This window comes from Habropoda laboriosa, unplaced genomic scaffold (assembly GCF_001263275.1).
Source record: "Habropoda laboriosa isolate 0110345459 unplaced genomic scaffold, ASM126327v1 scaffold124, whole genome shotgun sequence".
Classification (NCBI taxonomy): Eukaryota; Metazoa; Arthropoda; class Insecta; order Hymenoptera; family Apidae; genus Habropoda; species Habropoda laboriosa.
Window position 1 is genome coordinate 1354457 of NW_017100265.1, and position 12575 is coordinate 1367031.

Genomic DNA, 12575 nt, shown 5'->3' on the forward strand with positions numbered 1-12575 from the left:
TGATTTCATTGTATCTCAAAACTGTTCTGCTACTATGAAACTGCATTATTCCAACGATTACACAAATGTTTGAACAGCGATGAATTGAAGATACTTTTGTAAACCTGCTCGAATTAAAGCGGGATATTTGCTCTTAGATTCGTTTCAAATCGAACGAGTAATTTAAAAAAGCACGTTAACAGTACGAAATAACAGAAAATACTGTAAACCAAATTGAAATATTCAATTAACCCCTTAACGCACAGTTTTTTTGAAAAAAACCGGCCAAAAAAAATCAATTTTTTTAATGTAAAAAAAACAAACTTTAGAACATTGTTTTGGCAAAAAAATAAAAAAAATTCAAAATTAATCAAAATTTCTTTTCTTTTAGTGGACAATTTCGATATACTGCGCTTTTGTTCCATGGAAAAAGGCTATATTTTATTTTCGAATAAATAAGTATTATAGCTTACAATCCTATGTAAATGATAAATATCAATAACACGATTCTTTTTCTTAGCTTTCACATTGTTATTTTCAATTCTCGAATATATTCGAGTGTGAAAAATTATAGCAGCATCAAATACAACGCCGCTCGAATTATCTCGAGTGTGCACAGTTTGGCCTGTTTAGCGCGCTCGAATTAACTCGAGCGTGCAAGTTAAGGGGTTAAGATATAAAAATTGCAATATGGAAAGAAACACGAGCAGTACTACATTAAAAGCTAAATTGAAATATCAAATTAAAATATAAAAAAGAACATAAACAGTGCAAAGTAACACAAAATATTATTAACTAAACTGAGACATTAAATTAAACTATAAAGATCAGAACGTACTAATTAAAATTAAAATAAACCAAATTTCTATTATTTCATTAACTTATTATATTAATGGAACACTGTTATATTTTATAGAAGCAATATTATAGCAAATGTTTCATCAAAATTCCCATCACGATGTTCCAAAAGAATCCTCTCTCACGACGATGTAAATACCTTCGCGAAAAAACGGGGAAGCGAGGAAGAAACTGGGAAAGAATATCCAATTTTCCGCCATCTTGATTTGCCCGAGAAATGATCGAAGCACAGGAAACGTCAACGGCCAAGAGAGATTCTCACAGCCTGAACGTCACAAATGATCGACGCGATCGTATTCGTCTCACAGTTGCTCTTTTTTTTTTTTTTTTCGCACTACGAATAATCTGTTCCACTTATTTCGCTCGATTCGCGAACGATCGCCGAGATGCAGCCGCGTTTCCATGATCCGCTCGCGTTCCGGAGGATCGCGACAGGTGGCTGGTATTCCCACGAGTGCGTTTCGCGCTAGATCCAATTACAAATTTTCCGCGTGCTCTCGTTAACGTGAACCCTCGGTTCGACGAGATCTTTCTGGCATCGTTCGCGCGATTATCGCGCGCCTGGATGAAGTGTAAACGCGCGCAAAAAAAAAAAAGAAAACGGGATGGTAGAAAAAGGGAGGAAACGGTGGAAAATGCACGGTCACGGTTTGATCGCGATTGAAGATCATCGCAGTACAGGTTTTTAGATGGAATTTGTAGGTTTACGCGTGTGTGTATTAAATCGAGATAGAATTGTGGTGTAGTTGGAGAAGTTGAAGATGCGGCGTAAATTTCGCTTTTGATGGAATTAAGTTCGAGTGTTCATGTTAGTAGTATTCACTGTAGTATTCGTTGAATTAATTAGTGTATAGCATAGAGCATAATTGATGCTGGTAACAAGGAAAGAAATGTTTTTATTATACATGTTACAGACCCACTGCCTTTCCCCCACACATTGTTATTAGATACTATTATAATATTCTTATTTACATTATTAATATTAGGTATTATTATATTATTATTAACATTATTATTAGATATTATTATCGTAACCAAACACCTTTACAATTTTAACCCAGAACGCCAAGCAACCGCCACGGGTAGGAAGGGAGCAAAGTCGGGAAAAACCCATGAAGCTGTGGTTGTACAACACGTGATAACAAGTTCAATAGCAATTATAACAATAATTTGATAATAACTATAAACACACGTAAGAAGGAATAATGATAATCTGATCAACGGTCTCTTATTATATCTCGCAATAAATTCTCTAATATCAATAACAACGCGGTTCTACTGTTTTACTCCCTGTTACCCTGTATGATCCGCTCGTTTTCCAAATCTCGAGACGATTCGACAAACACACTACATTCGCGCCATCACTCGCAACATATTATTAAACCAATTCCACAGAAGCGACGCTCGACTCCAGGCCCTTTTTCTGACCATTGATTGGTCGGAAGCAAGGTGCCAAAACTAGTATAAAACCGACGTGCACAAGGTCGACAGATAGTGTCTTTACTTTTCCTGCATGACTTTGACTTCAGTTTTAATCACCAAATTTCTTTTTTATGATACCTAATGTCTTCAAAGTCTTTTAGAGTATAGGGCGGATTTACGCCAGGTGACTCTACACCAAATTCAAGCAAAAATCTACACAGGCGCTGCCTGTTCAAAAAAAAAAAAAGGTCGACAGATAGTGTAAAACCATACATCTAGAACGACATCAAACACATTTCTGGAATTTTACGCCTTTAACCAACTCGAAACGAAGGCAATCTCAACCATTACGGCCCGTTCCGTAACAATATATTTTCTTTGAATAACATAAGATATTGTTATTTATTTTAAATGATTCTGTTGAATTTAATTATGAGTATATAATATAGAGCATAAGTGATATGAAAGGAACAATACTTTTGTTAACTGAATTGAATTATTAGTATATAACATAGAGCATAAGTGATATTATTATCGAGGAAACAATATTTTTGTTATTTATTTTCTTCGAATAATTTAAAGTGTTATTTATTTTAAATAATTCAGCTGAATCGAATTATTAGTACGCAGTACAGAGTATCAAGGAAACAATATTCTTACTATTAATTTAAAACAAAATGGACGCGTTTAAATTTTCATCAAATGGTAGATACACTTGCAGGTACTCGACCTTCTTCAAATTCTAATTTGCTCAATACTAAAGCCTAAAAAAGAAGAAATAAAGAAAATGAACTTTTCATTGTTCTCGACTTTTTATTACACTTGTTAGTTTGCCACAAAGAGTTGCCTAATTTGTAGGAAAGGTTTGCCCTCAGAACGCGTGAGCGTATGAACGATCTTGATAAGAGGTGCACGGAGAGGCCGTTCCCAAGAAAATCCAGGCCATTCCTGTTAGATTGAACGCTGCTAGCGCGGAATAAACTTCCTGAAGAGAACTTCAGCCATCTGTCTGCTCCGGCTGATCGGTCAACGTACTCTTCGACAATTCTCGCTGCTTATTCGATAGACGCCGCGCGTACACACGTACGAGATAGAATCTGATCTGAACCGACGACGCGATTCCTGTCTACTCTGTTCCGAGAATTGTTTCACAGACCGCGGTTGAATAGCGTTTCCAAGCGTCGAATCACCGCGGGTTCCAATGAAGCGTTAGCCGAGAGATGTTCCGGCTGTTCTTTTGTCGAGGAGGAAATGCTTCAGCTTCGAAGATCGATGGGCAATCGAAGGTGGACTTACGTTCTCTCGAAACGGATCGTCACAGAGAGGATAAATCTGACGTATATTTGAATTTTAATTAAGTTTGAAAGTTTGGGAGATTTTAGGATATTTATGTTCGTTACAATGAAATTTTCTCGAAAGGAATTTTTTACAGAAATATGGAATAGAAAGGATAAACCTATATATGGTACGTTTGAATTTTAATTAAGTTAAAAATTTTGGGAGATTTTCATTAAATTAGAGATTTTAGGATACTGATGTCCATTATAGTGAAATTTTCTCGAAAGGAACTTTTGCAGGAACAGAAGGACAAATCTGAGGTACACTTGAATTTTAATTAAGTTAAAAATTTTGGGAGATTTTCATTAAATTAGAGATTTTAGGATACTGATGTCCATTATAGTGAAATTTTCTCGAAAGGAACTTTTGCAGGAACAGAAGGACAAATCTGAGGTACACTTGAATTTTAATTAAGTTAAAAATTTTGGGAGATTTTCATTAAATTAGAGATTTTAGGATACTGATGTCCATTATAGTGAAATTTTCTCGAAAGGAACTTTTGCAGGAACAGAAGGACAAATCTGAGGTACACTTGAATTTTAATTAAGTTAAAAATTTTGGGAGATTTTCATTAAATTAGAGATTTTAGGATACTGATGTCCATTATAGTGAAATTTTCTCGAAAGGAACTTTTGCAGGAACAGAAGGACAAATCTGAGGTACACTTGAATTTTAATTAAGTTAAAAATTTTGGGAGATTTTCATTAAATTAGAGATTTTAGGATACTGATGTCCATTATAGTGAAATTTTCTCGAAAGGAACTTTTGCAGGAACAGAAGGACAAATCTGAGGTACACTTGAATTTTAATTAAGTTAAAAATTTTGGGAGATTTTCATTAAATTAGAGATTTTAGGATACTGATGTCCATTATAGTGAAATTTTCTCGAAAGGAACTTTTGCAGGAACAGAAGGACAAATCTGAGGTACACTTGAATTTTAATTAAGTTAAAAATTTTGGGAGATTTTCATTAAATTAGAGATTTTAGGATACTGATGTCCATTATAGTGAAATTTTCTCGAAAGGAACTTTTGCAGGAACAGAAGGACAAATCTGAGGTACACTTGAATTTTAATTAAGTTAAAAATTTTGGGAGATTTTCATTAAGTTAGAGATTTTAGGATATTGACTTCCACTGTAATAAAATTTTGAAATACTAATTTAAAAATAAAATAGTTTAACAGAGATAGGTATTGTTTGATGAAAGTTTTGTAACTGAAGTGACCGAATTCTAAAGTAAAATAGATAAGACTCGTACACCGTGAAATAATTAATTTGGAAATTCAGAGCATTAAGCAAATTTAAGAGCTACTGTTATAATAAATATTATTTCAAAACAACTTATTTCAAGATACGCAATCTCTCGACAAGCAAGGTATCAAGAGTACCAAGAGAAGATTGGTTATGTCAAGGGAAAGCCCTTCCTTGAGTTTCACATTTAAGGAAAGCGAAGATAAAACATTTACCTCGAACTAACACAGCATCCCAGTTTGCTTATCGCACATTTCAAGATTACGATCTTATTTTCCCCGCGGAAAGGGAGAAAAGAAAGTTTCTGATTGTACGAGTTTCTAAAAGTGATATCATCGTCCCATTTAATACCCGTATGCATGACCTAATACTTCAATTTCATAATTTAAATGCCTCGGCTTGCCATCTGAGTATCGATTTAAATGGCCTACTTTCATTTGCATTCTAATATACCTGTGATTTCTTAAACTGTCTCCGGTGAATCACGATTATTCTCAATAACAGAGTAATCTGCATGAGAACCTGTTCTCCATTGTTCTTGCATACATCATACTTCATGCTACGCCTCGATACTTCGTCTTTGCCTGTACTTCGTTATTTGATTAATCGATGTTGCCGCAACTGTCGAGATAACTATCGAAGCTCTTGAAACTTATGCACGATGTACACACGAGGGAAGATCTCGAAGTGATAATCACAGATATTGTGTTTCGTACCGTGCTCTTATTTATTCGGTTATAACGCGTCACGGTCTTTTCTCAACCCAATGTGGAATGGGATGAAGATATTGTATTTTTTCACTGAATCTATGTTAAACGGGGCTGCTTATATATATTTTTCCGTAGCTATAGGTTCGAGGAAAGGGCCAATCAACGCCTTTCCCGAAGTAAGGTACTTTTCGCGAGTTTCTGTTGGCAGGTAAAGACCGGCGTCGCAGGTCAACGTTGGGGTCGTCGGTCGCGTCAATGTTTCGTGTTTGAGGACACGACGTATCGAGTACATGGTAGTTTAAGTGTGATAAGTATTATTTAATTAAAGTGTAAAAATTGAAGGGGTATTTCTATTGTAATGAAATTCATATGGAATTCATACGTATTTATATAGGTATTTTTTTTTGTCGACAATCGTCCACATCGAAGGGGTGAAAATCGCCTTCAAAGATTAGAATAACAAACATATTTGGTGAAAATGATTTGTTATTCTTTATTTTTCAAATTTGTTATTGAAAAATACAAAATTCGTCAATTTACACTATTCTTCTATCTCTAATAGTTTTTCAGATATTAAATTAAATATATTTATTACCTCAAACTTCGAAGACCATTTTTCCCCTTCGATGTGGACGATTTCTGATAAGAAAAAATACGCGCCAATTTTTTTTCTTTTTTTTTAAGAACTACTGTGTATCAAAGTTTCACCTCAAACTCGGTGATTATCACTTCGGAATGTCCCCTTATTAGTTTTGCTCGAGTCTTGTCAGTATAAAACGAGAAATGAACTTACTCTAAATTTCTTTTCTAATTTCACTAATTTCGGTCATTTCTTCCATCTTATTCATACTTTGAAACAATTTAAATTACGTATAAAAATTTTCTGGTACCGCCATAGCTATAGAGAAGATTAGGCGACCAGTTTCACGTGACCCACCTCGTACACTGTAGCACTATTTTTCTCTTTTGCGCCAATTAGGATCATCAATTGCAAAAAAGAAATATGTAGAACGAATACAGCGGAATAAATTAATCTACACCAGGCAGGCAAGAGCATCGATACAAGCGGATAATTGGAAGCATAATTGTCGGCGAAGAAGAAGACGAAGCACACGGTGCATTAAGCAATTAATATGCACTTCTCGACAACACTGTCCTCGTTCCAGTATCACCTGCCTCATTATGACACGGTTCGTTAATTAAATCCGCCTCGACGTTGAAATTTTTTCCAGCACTTCTTCAATTTCCTTCCGTTTCAAAAGCGAACTTTGCTTCCTACCTCACCTTCTTCTTCTTCTTCTTTTCACTCATGCTCGGTCCCTATGAAAACGATTCTTTGCACGGTCGACGAGACGCGCGTTCGCTGAGATTGATCAGATGGTGACTGATTATGCTGTGTTTTTGTGAAAATGGGTTAATGACAGCGAACCGTCTCTGTCTGTTACTTAACCCTTGTTATTTTAACCCTTTCATTACTATTGGCGTTTCGAAAATTTGCTCGCAGTATACTGTTTGAGAGCCTTTTGGTACACTTCCACCTTAATTCAATACTTAACTTTGTCCCTTGCGCGCTTCCACCTTAACTTGATAAACCGGATTTTAAAACGATACGGTGAAAATAACAAATTTCACAGCCGTGGTTAAAAATTTACCGTCAGTCACCCACGTTAAAATCTGCCGCAGCGAAGGAGTTAAGGGAGTATTCTGGTGTAGCGCGCGAGTTTCGTTTACATCTTTCAGAATTTTTTTACGGGCAATCAAAGTGAGTGTAGTGTACGAAATTTTTTCTAATAACTTAATCGTCGTTTTAACATTGAGGCGATTGAGTTTACGAGTATTGGAAATGGCTTATGGAATGAAATAGTCTTTTAACTTTGTAATATGCTATTTATTTACGGACTCAGAGGAAACGTCTTTACTCTATTGAATCTGCTAAAGGACTGTGTCTGGGCACCCAAAAAGAAAGTTGGGGTCCCCTTACACCTAGGAACTGTTTAGTGCGTGACTCGAAGACGGACACCAGATGCATCTGTTTAAAATAACCCGGAGACATTTTCGTCCTCACTTGATTATTTCCATAGGGTGTTGTTAGAAATAATCCGACAATGAGAGTGAATCTGTTTTTGAGGAATTTAATTAAAATTTTTATGTCGTAGTTGATGGTTAGAGGGTAGTTAATTTTATCTCGTTGGGTTGAGAAATTCGTAAAATCAGAAGGTAAATCGAAGCGTGTGAATTTTGTGTGATAAAAGGAGCTAATGAAAGTTGTTTCCTTGGATAATCGCGCAGTAATAACAAATAACGCAATATACAGAATTAGTGATACAGCAATAATTGGTAATAATAACAGTAATAAGAACGGTAAATAAGAAGATACTTTTTACACATTGCTGTGAAACGCAAGTATCTCTTACATGCAACTTATTAATCCTATTATCATAATCACACATTACGCCACACCCGTAATACATCCATAATAACTTCATTCTCTTGTTTTCAAATATAACCTGCGTGTGATTTGAAAAGAGAAAACCTAATCGAATATTCTTCTCGTTAGCTATTCTTCTTATCAATTTTCCACGGAAAATTCTGTTCCTGTCTACATTTCCCATAGAGTCTTAGGACTTTTTGATAGGGACTAACTTTCAGCAGATTATCCTTCGAACGTGATATTGTTATTACTATTTATTTATTTAAAATTGCATCTTCCTGTTATTGTTACTTATCTGCGGCTACAGTTGCATTACAGAGGAATATATAATACAATGCTATGTTAGATTAGTATGTAATTGAATAATTATAGAATAATACGATATTTACATTGCTGTGCAGCTAGATTAATTCGGAAATGTTTATGTCTTTTAGAAACTGAAATAGTTCCCGTAAGTTCGTGTTGCATTTTATATTTTAAATTCGATTTAAATTTGATAGAAAAGAGGTAAGTGCCTTTTAGTTTCACAACTTCTTCCTATTTCTTTCTTCTTTTTTATTTTAAGAATTTTGTTGGATTTTCATTAAAATATTTTTCACTTTCGACACGAACTTATGGGAAGACCTAATACTTTCTTCTCGTTTAGGGTCGACTTGAGGTTATTTGGGATGTTCAATATGATAGCTGATCGACACAAATTAAACGCGAACTGTTCTATCATTTATCATAAATTCAAAGTAGTTTTCTCGCCTGAATATAATTATGCGTTCATAATCTAATTAAAAACAAATTTATCACACTTATTAAAATGTACGTAAACGTATCATTTTGTGTACTTTTCGGCTATTTACTATCGTTTAACCCTTTTCTGATTTGACACGCTCGTTTATTATGTATTACTGACAATGAATGCAAAAAAGAGAGAAGGTAATTAATTATGCCACGGTCTATGGTAAATATAACTACGATAATATCCAAGCTGAATAATTAACTTATTCTCATTGATTAAAAAGTCAAATAAGATTGAATAAAATCATTAAGAGATGTATCAAATTCATTCAATTTCTTATTCCATTCTCGTATAATAAGTTAGATCCTTACAATGTTCCCTTATCATGTAATATTGAGAATTGTTTCCTGAGAATGTTTTGCATGTCGATTATTTCTTTAAATTTCATGAGTCTGGATTTTTCTTTCTCGCCTTTAAACTATCCATTAAGCATAAGAAAGAAAGAGAAAGGTATATTAACGAGAAGAAAATGAATGGTATAAACAAATTAAGATGAAAGTAATCACCTGGCTTGATTGCTTCGATAAGCAATAATCGAAAACTCCTATACTATAGTCAGATTTTTCAAAACATGTCTTAAGGAACATGGTTAATATATATATTATCCATACAGATGCTTTCGTACAAGCTGCATTATCCATAGATGAATAAGTTGAAAATGTATGCTTAGCACTTATTCATTTAAACACAAGTGTTCAAGTAAATACTTGTGGCAATGTATTGCGTACAAAGTACTGCAGACAACAATGTTTTGCATGTCGTACAGCGTTACAAACGAAAATACGTGCGTTTCACAAAGTTGTAAACGTGTAATCGCGCTTGCAACTTTGTTGCCGCGAGTCGCTCCCGAAAATTGCACATTGTTGCAAACGCGGTATCTGGTTTGCAACTTTGTTGTCGCGAAAAATCGCACATTGTTGCACGACGCCCCGTTTTGCAACTTTGTGCATTTTTCGGGAGCGACTCTCGACAACAAAGTTGCAAACGCGATTCTCCTTTAGCAACTTTGTTGCCCCGAGTCGCTCCCGAAAATTGCACATTGTTGCAAACGCGTTATCTGGTTCGCAACTTTGTTGTCCCAAAAATCACACATTGTTGCACGACGCCCCGCATTGCAACAATGTGCTTTTTTCGCGAGCGACTCTCGACAACAAAGTTGCAAGCATGATCTCTCTTTTTGCAACTTTGTTGTCAAGAAACGCTCCCGAAAATTGCACATTGTTGCAAAACGCGTTATCGGGCTTGCAACTTTGTTGTCGCGAAAATTTCACATTGTTGCACGACGCCCCGTTTTGCAACTTTGTGCATTTTTCGGGAGCGATTCTCGGCAACAAAGTTGCAAGCGCGGTCTCTCTTTTTGCAACTTTGTTGCCGGAAGCCGCTCCCGAAAATTGCACATTGTTGCAAACGCGTTATCTGGTTTGCAACTTTGTTGTTTCGAAAATCGCACATTGTTGCACGACGCCCCGTTTTGCAACTTTGTGCATTTTTCGGGAGCGACTCCCGGCAACAAAGTTGCAAAAGAGAGGTCGCGCTTGCAACTTTGCTGTCAAGAAACGCTGCCGAAAATTGCACATTGTTGCAAACGCGTTATCTGGTTAGCAACTTTGTTGTTTCGAAAATCGCACATTGTTGCACGACGCCCCGTTTTGCAACATTGTGCATTTTTCGGGAGCGTTTCGGGGAAACAAAGTTGCAAAAAGAGAGATCGTGCTTGCAACTTTGTTGTCGAGAGTCTCTCGCGAAAAAAGTACATTGTTGCAAAACGGGGCGTCGTGCAACAATGTGCGACTCTTGGGACAACAAAGTTGCAAACCAGATAACGCGTTTGCAACAATGTGCAATTTTCGGGAGCGCCTCGGGGAAACAAAGTTGCAAAAAGAGAGATCGCGCTTGCAACTTTGTTGTCGAAAGCCGCTCCCGAAAATGCACAAAGTTGCAAAACGGGGCGCCGTGCAACAATGTGCAATTTTCGCGACAACAAAGTTGCAAACCCGATAACGCGTTTTGCAACAATGTGCAAATTTCGGGAGCGCCTCGGGGAAACAAAGTTGCAAAAAGAGAGATCGTGCTTGCAACTTTGTTGTCGAGAGTCGCTCGCGAAAAAAGCACACTGTTGCAAAACGGTGCGTCGTGCAACAATGTGCGATTTTTGGGACAACAAAGTTGCAAACCAGATAACGCGTTTGCAACAATGTGCAATTTTCGGGAGCGTTTCTTGACAGTAAAGTTGCAAGCGCGACCTCTCTTTTGCAACTTTGTTGCGGCGAGACGCTCCCGAAAAATGCACAATGTTGCAAAACGGGGCGTCTTGCAACAATGTGAATTTTTCGAGACAACAAAGTTGCAAACCAGATAACGCGTTTGCAACAATGTGCAATTTTCGGGAGCGCATCGGAGCAACAAAGTTGCACTACGGTGCCCCGTGCGACAATGTGCGTGTTTCGAGAACGATTCGCGGCAACAATGTTACAAACTCGATTACACGTTTGCTCCAATGTGCATTCGAAAATAATACGAGTTGTCGATGTTACAAGTGAGATTGACGCTTGTAACAATGTTACATTCAAGCGTAGTGCTTGTAATGATGTTTGCGTTCGAAATAACGCTTCTAATAATGTTGCAATCAGAAACAGAGATTCGAACAATGTTTGCGTTCAAATATAACGCTTCAAGCAATGTTGCATTCGAAAGTAACGCGTACAACAATGTTTTGCATTCGAAATAGTGGTTCCATTGATGTTGCATTCGAGAATAGAGGCTGCATCAATGTGTGCATTCAAGTTTCAACGATGAACAGTGAAATAAAAGTATCTTGCTACTTAAAAATCACCGTTCAACGATGTAAAAGTTCTTTTCCTGCTACTGCAACTGTGTCGCACACCTCGATTAATTTGCAACCTCAACTCACACGGGAACAGAGGCTCCGCGCAAACAATACGTCATTATACATTCTCAACATATTTCTCCACCCCTATAAATAACCCCTCTACATAGAATTGCGTACTTTTACGTTGACTTTGATGCTTAATGGTTTTTGTTTAGCTGGTGCTAGTGATGATCGTACATTAACTGAAGAAAGTATATTTGTCACAAAAAAAAATTATTTATAAAAATGAATATTATCATTCTTTTTAAACTTTTCTTAAAAACTACATACTGCAAGTTTATTGAAATCAAAGTTAAATGACTTGATGATTATTTTGTTATTTTGCTGTATTATTCTAAAGAGTAATCACAAACTTTTACAACAATATTGTTCATTAGTAGAAATTTCGTATAAGAAAAATTGAAAAGTTTGCAGGAATTTGTTTGTATTAAAATAGATTTTAGCATAGAAATTTTTGTTCTGTCAGTAAAGTAAAACTAAGACGAGAATTATGAGATCTGTATACCTTTATAGCGAAGATACGATGTTTGTTTGGATAATGGACGATTCCACTTGGACTAGAATCAGATTGCACTCCTTCTGGAACAGGAAACAGGAATCATACTAATTTCATAATACCGAAATAAATATTAATATCGTTATAAATAACACCACAATGTTATACTAAATGCTACGATAACAAGATTGCCAATAGTATTAATACTCCTCCCATTACAATAAAATAGAGAGTCAAATCGGTAGGAGAAAAATGTTCCACAAAAAGTGTAATTAAATAATTTGATCAAGTAAAGTTTCAATTTTCATTAGCCTTATATTTCAAGAAATTTTAAAAGAAAACATTTTTCAAAAGATATAAACACACTTCTATCATTATTTCATTACATTTTTATATTTCCATAATTTCTC

General features: G+C 35.8%; 1 protein-coding gene across 1 annotated transcript in view; it reads right to left on the bottom strand.

The window, feature by feature from the left end:
• The window catches only part of LOC108573162 (heparan sulfate 2-O-sulfotransferase pipe), a 102044-nt gene that overhangs the window by 15422 nt on the left and 74047 nt on the right, over window positions 1–12575 (bottom strand). Inside the window, exon 3 of the mRNA XM_017935549.1 lies at window positions 12175–12248. Coding sequence (XP_017791038.1) covers window positions 12175–12248 — 74 coding nt within the window. The remainder of the gene's footprint in view (window positions 1–12174; window positions 12249–12575) is intronic.